This window comes from Oratosquilla oratoria, chromosome 35, assembly GCF_046742065.1.
Source record: "Oratosquilla oratoria isolate Oo_2021 chromosome 35, ASM4674206v1, whole genome shotgun sequence".
Classification (NCBI taxonomy): Eukaryota; Metazoa; Arthropoda; class Malacostraca; order Stomatopoda; family Squillidae; genus Oratosquilla; species Oratosquilla oratoria.
Window position 1 is genome coordinate 14,844,773 of NC_134811.1, and position 17,944 is coordinate 14,862,716.

General features: G+C 39.3%; 1 protein-coding gene across 1 annotated transcript in view; it reads right to left on the reverse strand.

Moving 5' to 3' along the window:
- LOC143018552 (MAM and LDL-receptor class A domain-containing protein 2-like) overlaps positions 1–17,944 on the reverse strand; it is a 388,685-nt gene that overhangs the window by 344,917 nt on the left and 25,824 nt on the right. Inside the window, exons 13-22 of the mRNA XM_076174014.1 lie at positions 15,367–15,526; positions 10,727–10,835; positions 8,300–8,417; positions 5,871–5,975; positions 5,399–5,599; positions 4,078–4,236; positions 2,504–2,650; positions 2,277–2,395; positions 989–1,285; positions 450–585 (exon numbers count right to left, since the gene is read on the reverse strand). Of these exons, the coding sequence (XP_076030129.1) occupies positions 450–585; positions 989–1,285; positions 2,277–2,395; positions 2,504–2,650; positions 4,078–4,236; positions 5,399–5,599; positions 5,871–5,975; positions 8,300–8,417; positions 10,727–10,835; positions 15,367–15,526 (1,551 nt within the window). The remainder of the gene's footprint in view (positions 1–449; positions 586–988; positions 1,286–2,276; positions 2,396–2,503; positions 2,651–4,077; positions 4,237–5,398; positions 5,600–5,870; positions 5,976–8,299; positions 8,418–10,726; positions 10,836–15,366; positions 15,527–17,944) is intronic.

Here is a 17,944-nt window from a genome sequence, read left to right on the forward strand (position 1 = left end):
GATAACTTAGTGCTATATATTTTCTTGCTTTATCACTACAGATATTATAATGAATTTTACTGATTAAGAATTCTTCCTTCCATAGGACACATGAAATTGAAATATTGATTCTTTTATTTCAAAATGACATCAGCCTTTGAACACTTAAAAAACAGGTGTCTCCTCCGTGCAGAGGCACTTGCTTTCTGTGTATGTAATTCTAATTTCATATATGCAAAAGTATTTGTATTCTTCAATTTTTCCAACCTATATGCCATTTAATGCAATATGCAATGTGCAGTAGCTAGGCACGGGAGAAAGAAATCCTCACCCATTTTATTCCCACCTCATCCATCTGCCTCACTCCTTCACACTATATTCATGAGAAAACTGTATTGCATCACTTTCCCCAGTTCATCTTTGGTGGTGCATCCCCTCATGGAACAGGCCATTTATTATAACACTCGTACCTTCGTTAAGTGTGTGGTCACTGTGTGCTCCATGTTCATCATCTTCACCAAAAGTAAGCTTCCACTTCATCTCATTCTCCCCATACTCAGTCCAGCCACATGTGTCCCAAGTGAAGTCACAAGAAATTGAAGCACTCTGGAAAGTGAGAGAGAGGTTGTAATGGATCTGATGTTGGGAGATCATTTGTGAACAGGTATAACATATGTGAGAGTATTGCTCCCTGGGGGACTTCATTGTACAGTTTTTTTTTTCCACAATTTTTTTTTATTTTGGATTACTCTGCACTGTCTACCTGCCAAGAAGTTTATCAGCCATTTCTTGTCACTCATGGATATCTGATTAAATGATTGAATGATCAATCAGACTTACCCATTATGAAAAGAGGGCAAAAAAAAAAAAAAAAAAAAAAAAAATCCTGAAGCTCTTCACTTATTCCACCTCCAAGTTAAAAGCTGTATAACGAGATATCTAGAATACAACACAACAACACTGAAGGGGTTATGTATATCCTGACTCCCTTCCCAAGGTCCTTACTCACCCCTGGGTGTGGTGTAGTTGACGGGGCTGCAGTGGTTCTCTGTGATGGCTCATGTAGACATTCAAGCTTCCTCTCAAGTGTGAAGTCATCTAGAGCAATTCGAGCACCTTCAGTAGATCTATTCCCAAAGATTAAAATCTGGTAAGCCACAGAGACTAACCACAGGTCTGTGGGCTTAACCTTGACACGACCTCTGAGCCAGACTCCTTTGGCCCCTTGGCCTTCCTCATTCCACACCTGGACACGTTCACCAGACTCCTTCTGGAACTCAATGAGGATCTGTTCTGTAGAACCACCCTAGAAGAAGTGAAGCAAGTAGATTTTCATAAGGAGAGAATATAATAGTAAACTGTGATAGTACATGATAGAATTTGAAAAGTTAATTTGGACCAACAAGAATCTATGTATACTCAAGGTTCTCTCAGGCATAACTAATTGTCTTTCTATAGATAGAGAGCCTGCCCGTGGTGATCCCTGCAATCTTCCTGGGAAGATATGAATCTCTAAACCACACAAAGTCACTGATGCAATAAAATATGAATGAGTGAATGAATGAATCTATCTATATACCAAGGGCCTCTTCCCATTTATAAGAAAGGTAGCCATAACTGTCTATCTATCCATATACTAAAGGCACTTTCCCCCTTATAAGGGAGGTAGCCAAGTTAAAAAACACATGCCCACTACCACCCAATTCACTCCCATTCCACTCTAACTAATAACTAAAGAACTAATAATTTTCACCTAATTTAATATATCTAGTGGCATTTTGTCTGCAATAATCAGGGCTTCCATCCTAAGGGACAATATCACACCAAAGTGGTGGAGTTAGAGAAATGATAAAGGAGAGATTTAAGGCAGGTAGTAGAATGGAGGTATATTGTAGTATATAGGAAAGGGGCTAACCCATGCTTAGTCGTGGACAACCACCTAATTTTTCCCCAAGCCTGCTCATCACTCAAATAAGACTTTTCAGCATTGAGTGTCATTGACTACTGTCGTTCTTCAATATACATTGAATCTTATTTATCCTTAAATACAATAGTCATGAAGATATTTACAGCTTCATTACTGTGACACACTGTGCATATTTTGTTATGGTAAACATAACAAATATATCTTACTGTTGTGTGCACCCTCCCACAAATAAGGTTTTGATTAATAGTGACCCTATTCAGACTGAGGTCTAGCTACCCTCCATCCTTTTGGCAAGTGCTTATAACAAAATATTTAGTGAGCCATAGTAATGAAGGGGTCAAAATTTAGTAACAGTAACTCCATAAAGCACCTCAATCAGATACCAAAATGAGAAGCAATGATTGTTCTGTTGTTCAACTGTAAAGATCTGACTCTCCAGCCAGGCCCCTCCCTTGGCATTTTTAGAGGCATCCAGATACAAGTATTTCCCTGGAAAGAAAAGAAAACATTATAAACTCAAGTTGAAGTTTCATTCAAAATATGTGAAATAGTTGAAAAATACTCCAGTAAACTTGGACTAACTCCTTTCAAACTCACCAGTTGAAGAATTTTTATAATCTAATGGTGGTCCATAGTTGCCAAGATTGTCATCACCAGAACCAAGGGTCCAATCAACATCATGTTCTTCTTCTCCCTCCAAAATGTTTTGCCATCCACATGTACCTTTCTCGAAGTTGCAAGAACCTTGAAGAATGTGACAAGGAGAAGAATGTGACATTATTCTATTGTGCAACCATAGTTATGTGTGTATATATATATATATATATATATATATATATATATATATATCTATATATATATATATATATATATATATATATATATATATTATATACATATATACATATATATACATATATATACATATATACATATATATACATATATATATATATATATATATATATATATATATATATATATATATATATACATATATATATTATATATATATATATATATACAGTATTCATAAAAAGTATACAGCACCTACCCCTTGGGGCCACCTATTTATGACAAAAAGAGGAAGGCATTTTCTGAGGTGAAATTATGTAGATAGCATGTATCTGGCAACCCCCTGCTGTCACGCTGGGCCAACAGAGTGGAACACAAGGGAGAACCTAGCCAGTCACTCATACACTGCCATGGGAAGAGCATTTACAGGTAACCCCCTTTTCAGGACCTTGCCCTTTTTCACACTGGTCTTCTTCATTTCCCTAGGGTCTATATTGTTACCATAGCCCCAACAAAGGAATTAACAAAAGATACAATTGCATAAATCATTGGACTCAAAAAGGTAGGCCATGGAACTAAAGAAACCAGTGAAATGTTGAAGGTGGCTTGGTCCAAAGTCAAGAGACACATGGTGGAATTTCAGGAGGGAGGGGGGCTGGAGATACCATCCCAAAAACCTAGGACAGGTCTCCTCCTCCCTCCCAATATTGCATCATGTGTCTCTTGAGTTTGGACTTGGCCACCTTCAACATTTCACTGATTTCTTAAGTTCCATGGCCTGACTTCTTTAGTCCAATGATTTGTACAATCATATCTCTAGTTAATTCCTTTGTAGGGGCCATGGTAATGATACAGACTCTAGGGAAATGAAAGAACTAGTGTGAAAAAGGCAAGGTCACAAAAAGAGGGGTTACCTGTAAATGCTCTTCTCACAGCAGTGTGGGAGTGACTGGCTGGGTTCTCCCTCACATTCCACTCCATTATCCCAGCATGATGGTAGGGGGTTGCCAGATACATTCTATCTACATAATTTCACCTCAGAAAATACCTTCCTCTTTTCATCATAAATAGGTGACTGCAAGGGGTACACACTGCATACTTTTGACAAGTACTGTATATATATGTATATATATATATATATATATATATATATATATATGTATATATATAAGTAAAGATCAAGTGTCTGTATTGCATGTGTATAGAGCAGGAGAGATGATCTATGTTTTCCCTAAATTCTTGTATCAAGTTCTCACCATTAATACAGTCCTTCTAGAAATCACAGACTTTTCACATGTATATCCTGTTGTTGTTCCATCTAAGTTATATTGCAGTCATTCACTACATATCTACTATTTCAATGCAACACTTCTTACCAACATCTGGGCATGGCCTTGAAGAGAGGATGACATCATCAATACCCATGCTGGAGTTGGTCTTTCGTTCACCTTGAACAGCCTCAAATACAAATTGGAAAGTCTTCTTTCCAGAAGGCACAGGTACAGATGCTGACAACCAATGGCTGACATATGATGCTGTGAAATAAAATCAAAGAAAGTTTTCATTTTATAATGAAACCATTGTGGGCAAAGTGTCCCTTATCCTTTCTACTACTTTACCCAGTGATTGGCACTCAGGATAGTGCTCTTATGAAAAATATTGCAGCATCTAATAAGCACTAAACACTTCTACATATAAACATGCATATACCAAGGACTTTTTTCCCCCTTACAAAAGAAAATGGCCAAAGTTAAAGGCATAAATCCACTCCCACCCATTTCATTCCCATATACTCCACTCCCATTCACCAGCTCTCCCTCCCTCTTTTCTTGTCTCCTTCTGGATGACAGATCACCCCTGCATCTTGCCCACTGCCCTAGGTCAGAAGCAATGCAGCAACACGCAGCACAGCCACAGCAAGGCCACTTCGTTTAATTGGCAACCCCCCTATCCGTCCCCTCATGCAAAAAAAGAAAAGACGGGGAGAAGTACCAATGGGCTATATCAAATTATCATTCACACATACTCCCTAACATCCCCCCCATCCTCCACCCTCTCCCTTCTATGTATCACATTATCATCCATACACAACCATTCTACCCTCACCCTTATCTTCTGTCTTCTCCCTTCCTTCCTCAACAGACATTTCCCTTTTTCCTAATGCCTCTTTTATCACATCTATCCATCTCATCTTTGGTCACCCTCTCATGTTCACTTCTTCCACCTCTGCTTTCCACACCTCTTTTACTAATTTTTCTCCACTCATTCTTTCCATGTATACAAACCATTCCAATACTCTTTCATCAACCCTATCTCCCAACTCCCTTTCCAAACCCACTCTCCTCTTCACCTCCTCATTTCTCATTCTATCCATACTAGTAACCCTTACCATATTTCTCCGACATTTCATCTCAAACACAATTAAACTCTTCCTCTCTTATATTACATGTTTGTGCCCCATACAGTGCTGTTGGCACAATCGTCCATTCAAACAATTTCTTCTTAGCATAACAGAAAACAGTTCTAATTGTAGGAAATATATATTCACCATGAGGCAAACAAGAACCACAATGCACCACAACTGCACACAAACTGCTACCAATATATTCTCTTTTTCAAACCAAAGTACAAATAATTTTTTTCCTTAATCTAACCACTATATCCCAGTTGGAATTTCCCTTACTACCACCAACTCACCTCGCTCTTTCCAGACAATATCACCTAATTTGTTGTCAATTTTGAAGCGGACTAGAAGCTCATCCTTTTTGGTGTTGCCTGCATGGTAATACCAGAAGTAGAGACACTGTTTACCTTCCTCATGCTGGTAGAAGGAGGGGGACACCAGGCGGGCAACAATACCTTGTTCGCCTGCTTGTAGAGGTGCTTTCATGTAATGACCTGCAAATTATATCATCTATCTTAATGTTTCAAGTCAATGGCCATATGATGGCACATATACTGCAGAAGTGGTCCACAAAAAATATAGTAATTTGTTTGAGCATTGTGCCTTTTTTCCATACCTGCCAGTACAATCTCTAATATGGATTCTTATATCAACCCACCTATGGTGGTCAAATAAACTGCATAACTTATTTCTATCTTTATGACAGTGTACCAGCAAGCCATGCTTACTGGATGAGTCTGGAATCATAATGAACTCATGACTAACCATAAGGAGTGTAGTATGTATGATCAATACCCAAGGACATCTTCCAAGTACCCATCTCCTCTTCCACAGTAAAGTTGCAGTCACCAACCTCAAAACCACACCTCTCTGAAAAATATTTTTCATATTATATTATATAAATATATATATATATATATATATATATATATATATATATATATATCTATATATATATATATATATATATATATATATATATATATATATATATATATACATATATATATACATACATATATATATACCAAGGATTTTTCCTCCTTACAAGGGAGGTAGCCAAAAAGAAAAAGGCATAAAATGATTCCAACCCATTCCATCCCTATATACACTCCACTCCCCTCCACCCTCCCTCTTATCTTAGCACCTCCTGGATTAACTGTCATCCCTGCACCTTGTCCACTGCCCTGAGTCAGAGGCAGTGTCGCAAGGCACAGCACATCCACAGCAAGGCAGCTTCATTAAATCGGCAACTCCCCTTCTCCAGATATATATATATATATATATATATATATATATATATATATATATATATATATATATATATATATATATTATATATATATATATATATATATATATATATATATATATATATTTTTTTTTTTTTTTTTTTTTTTTTTTTTTAGCAGTTTCAGAGGGATCAGTTTGTTGAGTGTAGTTGGAAAGGCTTATGGGAGGGTTTTGATTGAGAGGATTAGGGGTTTGGGAGGCTGTGTGAGGGGGACCTTGAAGATGGGTGTGGGTAAGGTGGTGAGATGTACAAGGGGAGAGGATGGCAGCAAACTGGAGGTAAGTATTGGGGGAGGGGGGCTGGAGGAGGTGGATGGTTTTGGATGCTTGGATGCAAATGTGGCAGGAAAGGGAGGAGTGGAGGTGAAAGTAGGGTGTGGATTGGGGAAAGCTGGTGGGTACCTTGGGGGACTGGGAGTGAATGCTGGGAGGAGATTGTGTGGTGGGGTGGTTGTGCCAACGATGCTGTGTGGGGCAGAAGTGTGGAACATGAGAGAGGAAGAGTTTTGGTATGTTTGAGGTGGAATGCCTGAGAGGTATGGTGGGGGTTGCTGGGCTGGATGGAATGAGAAACAAGAAGGTGAGAAGGAAAGCAGAGGTGGAAAGGAAATTGGGGGGTGGGGTTGTTGGGGTGGTTTGGGAACATGGAGGGAATGAGTGAAGAAAGATTGGTGGGGGAGGTGTGGAGGGCAGGAGTGAAGAGAGTAAACATGAGTGGGCAACCAAGGATGGGATGGATGGATGGGGATGGAGGGCCATTGGGAGGGACTGGAATGTCTGTTGAGGAGTGAGGAAAGAAGGCAGAATATGGGGGTGGGTGGATGGTGGTTGTGTGTGGATGCTGTGGTGCTTGGAAGGGAGTGGGTGGGGGATGTGGGGGTGAGGGAGTGTGTGTGAATGATATTTTGAAGCAGCCCAAAGGGATTTCTCCCTTTCTTCTCTTTTTCTGGATGGGGGGGTTAGAAAGGGGGGTCATCAATTAGTGAAGCAGCCTTGATGTGGATGTGCTGTGTCTTGCTGCATTGCTTCTGACCCAGAGCAGTGGGCAAGATGCAGGGATGACCCATTATCCAGGAGGGGAAGGAGGGAGAAGTGGTGAATGGGAGTGGAGTGTGTGGGGATAAAGTGGGTGACTTTGGCTACCTCCCTTGTAAGGGGGGAAAAAGCCATTGGTATATGTATGTATGTATCTTTCTAATAGTCTGGCAGTGGAATGGAAGTGCTTTTATCTGTAAAGATACCTCCCACAAAAGGCAGAGTTTTGCTCATTTGTACACAAAGGCCATACCTTGAAAATTTGTTTGTCATTTGGATTCATACTTTATGCAACTGTTCCCCAATTTTCATTAAATCTAATAAAAAATCAATTGTCTTTTAAGGTTGAATAATTCTTATCAAATATAATGCAATACTGACAGTAGACATTCATTCAAACTGAACACCTCTAATTTAAATACTCAGGGCTCACTTTTTATAAAGCAACCCAAAGTCTGTTCTCAACCATTTGCTTTTGTCACTGTATGTGGGAGAAGAATGGTGCCACTGTAATTCCATGTGTATCACAGAAAGCAATTAAATGGGATGGAGTGAGGGGACTAGGGATCAGGAAAAATTAAGGCATGAGAGTCTGCAAGGAGGACTCCAAACAGAACCCTAGTAATTAGGATATCAAATGTGTGTGGATGTGGTACATATGAGAGTAAATGAGAAGAGATTAGTAGTATGTTTGTGAAAGGAAAGTTGAAGATGGATGTATTAGTACTGAGTTAAAGTACATTGAAAGGGAGGAGTAAATTTGAATTGTACCCATATCTAGTGTGTATAATACTTCATGTCTCTTCATTTATTCAGCTGAATTTTCAATATTAATAGATCTGTGCAAGTAAGTGGTAAAGTCTTACCTTTGACATGTGGCTGCTCTATTTCTATGATATGATCACAAGGTGAAGTGAACACAGTAATATCATTAAGGGCTTGCTTTGCAGAAGAGTCCTGCCCTTTGAATCCCAGGAAGGTAACCTGCATATTGAATAATACATAATTAACCTGTAACCATGAAAACAGCAAGTGAAACTGCCATAATTTTCTCACAGGCGGACAAGGTTACCTGTGCAATAAAAGTTTTTAGCTCCTATACTCACTTTGAGTATTAATGAGTATCCACTCATTTCCAAACAATAGGCTAACATACAGAAACACAGGTCCAGTGTGGCGACAAGTAAGAATTAGAACCCAGTACCATACTAGTGACATGTGTATACATACCTTTGAATTAGCCTTGTCCTGTCTGGGTGCCACTTAGTATACAATTTATTCTAACAGTGAATGATTTTATTCAGCTAAAGGTATAAGTACTGAATAAGATAACCCATACACAATATCAGTGAATTAAAAAAAATTAGATGTTTATGATAAGAGGCATTTAGCCATCACAAACGACGTGAATTTTGATCCACATATCAAGGAATTCTGAATAATTACATTTACAAGTTGTCACTAGGACTTGGCCACAGCCTTCATACTTGTATTCATCTAATTTCATTTACCTTAATGTAATGTACAGGAAAAAAGCTTCAATGATATATACGAGATCTGAAAAATACAAAGAGCAGCAACGAAAACTATTCCTAGCCTTACAGATAAAACATACAGTGTGAGACTAGACGCTCTACACCTGACATTATCAAAGGATTGAAAAGCAAGAGAAAACTTGATTGTAGTGTTCAGGTCACTGAAGGAGGTCAACAAAACAAGACAGAAAATTGATTGATTTGAGATAGGGGGCATCAGGAAGTCATGGGAACAAATTGATATTGACTACATATCTGAAGGATGTGAAAAAGTTTCCATAACAATTTGTAAATTTTTGGAAAGGCCTAGAAGATGATATATCTCAGGTATGATAATTGGAGAATAATTAACAAGACCCTATGAGTGCAGCTCCCTTCCTGCATACTAAATACATACATAATCCTAAAGACCTTTCCTCCTTTATAAGGGGGTAGCCAAGACAAAATATACACCCATTATACACCCATTCCATATCCATCCACAATTTCATTTGTTGTTCCTCCTATCTTAGCATCTCATGGATGAAGGGTCATCCCCATCCACTGTTGTATAATGTTTACTACAATTAGCAAAATAATTATGGTGTCCTCTTTCATTGATTCAAGTGATCAAACAGCCTTGAATTTGTTTATTGGTTTAAACTTTACTATTCCTTCTTTTAGATTTCCTCAAGTTGACACATTGGAGGGTGTTGCTAAAGTCTGTGTCCTCCAAAGAGTCTGTTCATGGTGTGACATACTTCATGATTTTCCACTAGCCATTTTACCAAATCAACCTTAGTACGTGCCTCTCACTCTCTTATTTCCCATCTATGTATGTGCTCTCTGATTTTTTTTTTTTTTTTTTTTTTTGTATACAGTAAAAGAAGCTGTATAGTACAATGAGTATCACTTTTTAGGAATATAACAACAATTTGAATGGACTCTGTGACATATGGCAACAGCCCTTTTTCCCAATGCTACCACAACGAGGTGTCACAGGTGAGATAGGATGGGGATAGGTAGGGTGACAGTGACGATCCATTAATTGGTGGTCAAACTGGTAGAGTCACACTCAAAGAAATTCTCATTTCTACCCCACCCTCAACAGACTCCTTGGAGTGCACAGATTTGATTTACCTGAAGGATATGTCTCTTGCATGAGCAACTTGGGGCAATAGATTGACACATCTGTGTAGAAAACTGTTTTTTTTTAGTATCCTTCTCAAATATAGTCTTTTTAATTTTCAAATCAATCAAGATATATTCCTTTTTTATTTTATCCCCTCCTTTCAATGATCTAAATAAAGCAGAAACATCACCTATCTCTTTTCCTTCTTTTATTAAAGGCAAAACCAATATTTTCAACCTTTCCTTAAATGATTTGTCATCTAGGCTGGGAATTATTTTGGTTGTTGCTCTTCATATCATCTAAATCTTATCTACAAATATATTTTTCATTTTGTGTGAGGACCACACCACTCCTACACATTCTAATCTAGAGACATAATTATATCAAATGTGCCACAATGGACGATAACAAAAAATATCTTTGACTTAAATCTATAAACAAGTAATCTTATTCAGTCCAAGGGACTTCCCTACAACAAAATAGAGTTACTGGTTTTATGTAAAATAAAACCATTTAAGTGGCTACTGAGCAACAAAGGATTAATACAATCTTTTTTTATTTCATGGCCACACTAATGATGGGTTTAGTAACAGACACAAAACCTAAATCAAGGAAGACTGTCTTTTAAAGCAATGCTGGCAACTGACCTCTAAGGATTGGGGAACTTCAAAGTCAATCATGGCATAGTTAAATTGGTCGCCCTGGTCAGTGTCTCGTATCCATACAACTCTGGTAGATGTGATGTTATTATTTATTCTGTGTGCAAAAAAGGCCAAATAACTTCAGTGAGTGTAAAAATTTCTGACATATTCTATAAAATGCAAGTAAAGTCTTGTCATGAGAAGTCTTGCACAAATCTATAGATTAATACATATATATGCATATAAACAGGTAGACCATTGATTTACAGATATTCACTAGTCCAGAACCTCTTCTCATATAGACAAAATTACAACCAAATCTTTAGAATTTCCACTGCCTCTAGACTATTTTATTAGGTGAGTGACAGATGGTGCTGAGTGTTCCAGCATTCATTCTTTTTCTTTACTTTGTTAATGCTGGTGATGATTGTCAAATATTGTTATATTATTTGCAACTGAAAGACTTACTTATGATACCTTAATTGTATTGATGGATCAATTAAAGAACTGGAGCAGCATTCAGCCTTTGGTGAATATGAATCAATGAAAACACACATACATATATATACCAAGGGCTTTTTCCACCATACAAGGGTGGAAACCAAAGTCAAAGGCATAAATTCACTCCCTCCCATTTCATCCCCACATATTCCACTCCCATTCTCCACTCCTCCCTCCCTCTTTTCTTGGCTCCTACTGCATCTCACCCACTGCCCTGGGTCAGAAACACTGCAACAAGACACAGCTTATCCATAGCAAGGCTGTTTCACTTAATCGGTGACCCCCATCTCTGTCCCTTCATGCAGATAAAGAGAAGACAGGGAGAAATCCCTTCAGACTGCATCAAAATACCATTCACACTTCCTCCCTCACCATCTCCCATCCCTAACCCACTCCCCCTCATGCATCACAGCATCATCCATACACAACCATTCTCCACTCATCCCTATATTTTGTTTTCTCTCTTTCTTCCTCAACAGACATTTCCCTCTTTCCTAATGCCCCTTTTACCCCATCCATCCATCTCATCCTTGGTTGCCCCCTTATGTTCACTCCCCCCACCTCTGCCTTCCACACCTCTTTTATTAATCTTTCTTCACTCATTTTTTCCATGTGTCCAAATCATTCCAATACTCTTTCATCAACCCTATCTCCCAACTCCTTTTCCACCCCCGCTCTTCTCCTCACCCCCTCATTTTTCACTCTATCCAGCCTATTAACCCTTACCATACTTTTCAGGCATTTCATCTCAAACACCTTTAAACTTTTACTCTCTTATGTTCATTTTCTGCCCCATAAAGAACTGTCAGCACAATCACTCCTTCATATAATCTCCTCTTAGCATCCATTCCCAAATGTTTATTCTTCATTACACTTTTTAATCCTCCAAGGCATTTACTTGCTTCTCTCAATCTACTTTCTACCTCCAACTCCACTCCTACCTTTCCCACCACATTTGCTCCCATATATCTAAAGCTATCCACTTCCTCCAGTCTCTCTCCCTTCATATTCACTTCGAATCTGCAGCCATATTTTCCCCTTGTACATCTCATCACTTTATTTTTACCCACATTATCTTTAACTTCCTTCTTTTGCACACCTTCCCAAACTCTGTCACTAACTTCCTTAATCCCTCTTCTGACCCTGCCACATGTGCAGTGTCATTAGCAAACAAAATCTAGTTTATCTTCCACTTTACTCCATCTTTTTTTAACTATCTCCAATGCCCAGCCTATTACCTTTGCATTTGTCTCTTACACCACCCCATCCATGTATAAACTGAACAGCCAAGGTGACATAACATCCTGGCAAAGTCTTACCTTTAACTCTAACAACTCACTCTCTCCATTTCTAATTCTAACACAGGCTCTACTACTATTGCGAAAACTCTTGACTGCTCTTAACAGCTTTCCTCCAACCCAAACCTCCCACAGTGCCCTCCTGTCTATCCTGTCATAAGCTTTTTCCAAATCCATAAAGGCCCAAAAAACATCCTTACCTTTTCCTAAAGCTTTCTTACATACCTGCCTTACCACAAAAATCTGATCCATAAAATCCCTACCTGTCCTAAACTTATACTGTTCCTCACCAATTACTCCCTGTTACTCTCCTAATCCTCTCAATCAAAACCTTCCCAAAAGCCTTTCCAACAACATTCAACAAATTGATCCCTCTAAAACTACTACACGCACACTTGTCCCCTTTTCCCCTGTAAAGTGGAACTATACAGACACTCCTCCAGTCCTCTGGCACCATATCCTCTTTTAAACAAACATTAAACAACTTCACCATCCAGTCCACCATCACTGTCCCTCCCTTTCTTAAACACTTCACATGACACCCATTTAACACTGGTGCCTTACCTGCTTTCATCATTTTTATAACTGCTTTCTCCTCATCTTTCCTTATTTCTCTTCCATTTTCCTCATTCATCACTGTCATTTTCTTAGCACTTCCCACTGCAACCACCTTTCTCTCCCTATCCTCCTTCACATTTAGCAACTCCCTAAAATACTCTGTCCATATTCCTCTTACTACCATCTCTTCCATTGTGTCCAAACCATCCTAATACTCTTTCATCAACCCTATCTCCCAACTCCCTTTCCACCCCTGTTCTCCTCCTCACCTCCTCATTTCTCACTCTATCTAGCCTAGTAACCCCCATCATACTTCTCAGACACCTCATCCCAAACTCATTCAAACTCCTTCTCTTTTCCTCTCTTATGTTCCATGTTTTTGCCCCATACAGTGCTGTTGGCACAATCACTCCTTCATACAGTCTCCTCTTAGCATCCATTCCCAAATGTCTATTCCTCATTACACTTTTTAATCCACCAAGGCATTTACTCACTTCTCTCAATATACATTCTACCTCCACCTTCACTCCACCTTTTCCTGGCTATTTCGCACCCAAGTATCTAAAACTATCCACTTCCTACAGTCGCTCTCCCTTAATGCTCACTTCCAGTCTACTGCCACTTCACCCCTTGTACATCTCATCACCTTACTTTTACCCACATTTATCTTCAGCTTTCTTCTATCACACACTCTCCTAAACTCTGTCACCAACTTCCTCAATCCCTCCTCCAATCCTGCCACAAGCGCAGTGTCATCCACAAACAACAGCTGGCTCACCTCCCACTTTTCTCCATTTTCTTGAACCATCTTCAATCCCTGACCCACTACCCTTGCATTTACCTCTCACACTACCCCCATCCATGTATAAGTTGAACAGCCAGGGCGACATAACGCATCCTTGACGAAGTCCCACCTTTACCTCGAACCACTCACTCTCTCCATTTCCAATCCTGACACAAGCTCTACTACCCTCATAAAAACTCTTGACAGCTCCTAGGGAGCTTTCCTCCTATCCCATATATCCGCAAAACCTCCCACAGTGCCTTTCTGTCTACCCTGTCGTAAGCCTTTTCCAGGTCCATAAAAGTCCGAAAAACATTCTTCCCCTTTCCTATAGCTTTCTCACATATCTGTCTTACCACAAAGATCTGATCTACACAACCTCTACCCGTCCTAAATCCACACTGTTCCTCTCCTAATCCTCTCAATCAAGATCCTCCCTCTACACTTAACAAGCTAATCCCTCTGAAACTACTACATTCACACTTGTCCCCTTTTCCCTTGTAAAGAGGAACTATACAGGCACTCCTCCAGTCCTCCGGTACTCTACCCTCTCTCCAGCAAACATTAAATAACCTCACCAGCCAGTCCACCATCACTGTACCTCCTTTTTTTAGACATTCTACATGGCATCCATCCAGACCAGGTGCCTTACCTGCTTTCATCATCTTAACAACTGCCTTCACTTCTTCCTTCCTTATTTCTCCTCCATTTTCCTCACTCATCATTCTCATTTTCTTAGCATTTCCCACTGCAGCTATCTTTCCCTCCCTATCCTCCTTCACATTTAGCAACTCCCTAAAATATTCTGCCCATCTTCCCCTTACTTCTCTTCCATTAATATCTCTCCATCTGCACCTTTTACCTTTTCTTCTCTACTTGATTCACCTCCTCTTCCTTTCTTAACTTCTTTCCAAAACATCTTTTTATTACTTTCAAAATTTTCTGTCATACTCTTACCCCATTTCACATCTGCTCTCCTCTTTGCCTCCTATACTTTTTGCTTTACTTCTCTTTTCTTTTCTTTGTACCTCTCATATGACTCCCTCGTCCTATTTTGTAACCAATCTGTGAAAACTCGCTTCTTCTCTTCTACAACCTTCTTTGTTTCCTCATCCCACCATTCACTACCCTTCCTTCTATTTCCTCCTGTCTTTGTACCCTCTCATATATATATAAGTATATACAATTAATAAATACTATTCTTCCTTATAAGGGAGATAGCCAGCTAAGACATCCAATCATCCTCCACTCATCATCCCATACCCATCCAAAACCCATTTGTTTCCCTCTTATCTTAGCTCCTTGTAGATGAAGAGGCATCTCTGCCCCCCACCCACTTTAACTTTCTATCTGCTCCATCCTCTCCCCATGCAACTCTATATCAATCTTGTGCACTCCACTCTTGGATATCACCATTACCTTATTCTCTGATACATGTGAGAATAGTGACTGCAGAAGAATATGAATACATGAAAACAAATACAGTACTACATGAAAAACCTTACGTGTACTTCAAGTGGAAGAACCCAGGATTTGGACCATAAAGTAAGTAACGGAACTCCAGACACCACTGGGAACCATCATTCTCTCCCCTCTTCAGTGAAGGTAAGGAAGCTACTGAAGCAGGGAATCCACTAACACCCTCAAGATTAAGGTACCATGGGTCTGAAGAGGAAAGACTTATTATACATATGATCAAGGCATTGCAATTCTATTATCATATGGTCCTGCATACCTATCAAAAATAGATATATAACATACAAATACAAGGGGTTTAAAGGAAGGGTGATAGTGTTAAAGCATATTCTTCATGGGAAAAAAATACAAAAACATGATATTCCTCATTCCTTCACACTGCCTCAGTTAGATGTCTATCATGACATAAGAGAACACAGTGACAGCAACCTTGTCCCCCACCATAGAATGATACCAATATATGACTGCCTCAAAGTAATATAACACATTGAATCTACTCACACATAACATAAAGTAATAAAATCAGTAAAATGTAGTTTAAGATTTCTATATAGATGGATAGTCTGGACTGAGTGAGACAGTACAGTATACTATAAGGTACTCTGTGGAGCAGAGACTTGAAATTTAAAGGAGACAGAAAAGAAGAACCTAAATATGTTTGAGATCATGGTGGGGAATTACAAGGATGGATTCAGTTAGAAATGTGGTGAGGCGGAGCTGGGGTGGAAAGAGAGATGGTAGATCAGGCTGATGAAAAAATACTGGGATGGTGTGGGCATATGGAAAAAAAATTAATAAAGACTGGCAAAAGAGTGTGGGAGATAGAGGTGGATGGGGGTAAACATAAGGGGAAGACTGATGTTGATGTTGATGTTGATGTTGATGTTGTTGTTGTTGCTGTTGTTGTTCCCTAGACTGTTGGGCCAAGCAGTCCCGTCTCCCTAAAGAATGCCACAGCTGAAACAGTGTTTTCCCAGAAATCCTTTACAGAGTGTATATTGTGTTGTTTGTGTGCATAATTGTGTACAATGTAGTCTTCCATAATGTGTTGAATAGTATGGGGTGAAGTGTTGCATCCTGGACAGTTATATGCAATGCAATCATCTACCCTCTTCTGGTAGCTTGGAGGGGCTGGATGGTGGCTGCATCACTGTCTGGTCAGGTGGACTCTTTTCTTTCGGAGGAGAGAGAATTCAGAGGGATGGATATCAAGGGGTCTGACATGCAGCAATGTGTTGTCTTTAAGTTTGTCGATGGAGCAGTGAGTGATATCATTATGAATATCTTCCTGGGGGGGCTGGTGTCTGGTGGTTGTGGAGGAAGAGAGGAGAGTATTTGTGTATGACATAGGTATTAGAATGTTGTTTTAATGTTTCTTGTTGTGTGTGGATGTTCTGCTATGTAGTGTAGTGGGTATGTTGTGTTTGTAGAGGCTGCAGCAAGTGTTTGTGTACCTCTCATGTCAAGGTGATCCTTGACTTTGAGGACTTTGTTTCATAGTGTAGATGGTTTGTAGGTGTTGTATTTGTACAGCCTGTAATTGTCTTCCAGGCTTTGTTTTTTATGGTCTGAAGGGTGTTGAGGTATGTCTCAGTGAGATTAAGGGCCTATGCAGGGCATGCATAATTCATCATTGAGTATATGCATTGTTTGTATATTGTATTATTAGTTTCTTTACTTTGTCCAATTGTTGTACATGTACCTGATTGCAGTGCATTAAGTCTAGGTGTGCATTTAGTCTTTATGTTTGTGAAAAGTTGTTTGAATTATATGGATGTATTATATGTTATGGCAAGAATATTGGCTGTGTGTATGTGTGGCATGAGAGTGTTGCTGATATTAAGGTGTAGTATGTATTTGTGTTCAGTTGTCCAGTTGGTGAAAAGTGTGGCTGTAGATTTGGTTGGGGCTATTTTGAGTATACTTGTAGTGAACCTGGTATTGAGTGTGTTTCTGCAGCTTTGTCTGCTTTACAGTGTGCATGTAATTGTTATATCATCTGCATAGGAGGAGATTTGTATTTCTGAGGTACTGGGTGTAGGTATATTGTGCATGTATAGATTAAAGAGTGTGGGGAATAGAACTGAGCCATGTGGTACTCCATTTCTAATGTTACTGGTATGCGATGATTGGCCATTATATGACAGGCATTTCTAACTGCCAGATAATTGGCCAGCCATCTTTTGACATTATTGTGCATTTTTGTGTTATATATTTCATTTGTAAAGTTGTGAGCATGAGTTGGCTGCATGGGATGGAAAGAGCTTTAGGTGCAAGGGGAATTCCTGTTAAGCAGGAATGGAGAAGGCAAGTAGTTGTAAATGGATAGGAAACTGATGCAGTACAAAGATATGTCTTCTTGTCTGCTTTGTAAATTCTCAAGTGGATAGGGTGGGAGGGGTGGTTTCCACCACATAATGAAGTGATGGGGGTAAACCTGCTATGGAGGTGCTGTGTCTTGCTACACTGCCTCTGACCTGAGCAGTGAGCTGGGATGGAAGGGACAAGAAATGGTTCTTCAGATAGGTGTGGGATGGGTGACAGGTGGATATATGCTTTGACTTGACTGGCTTACCTTATATGAGGGAAAGGGATTTTTGGTATATG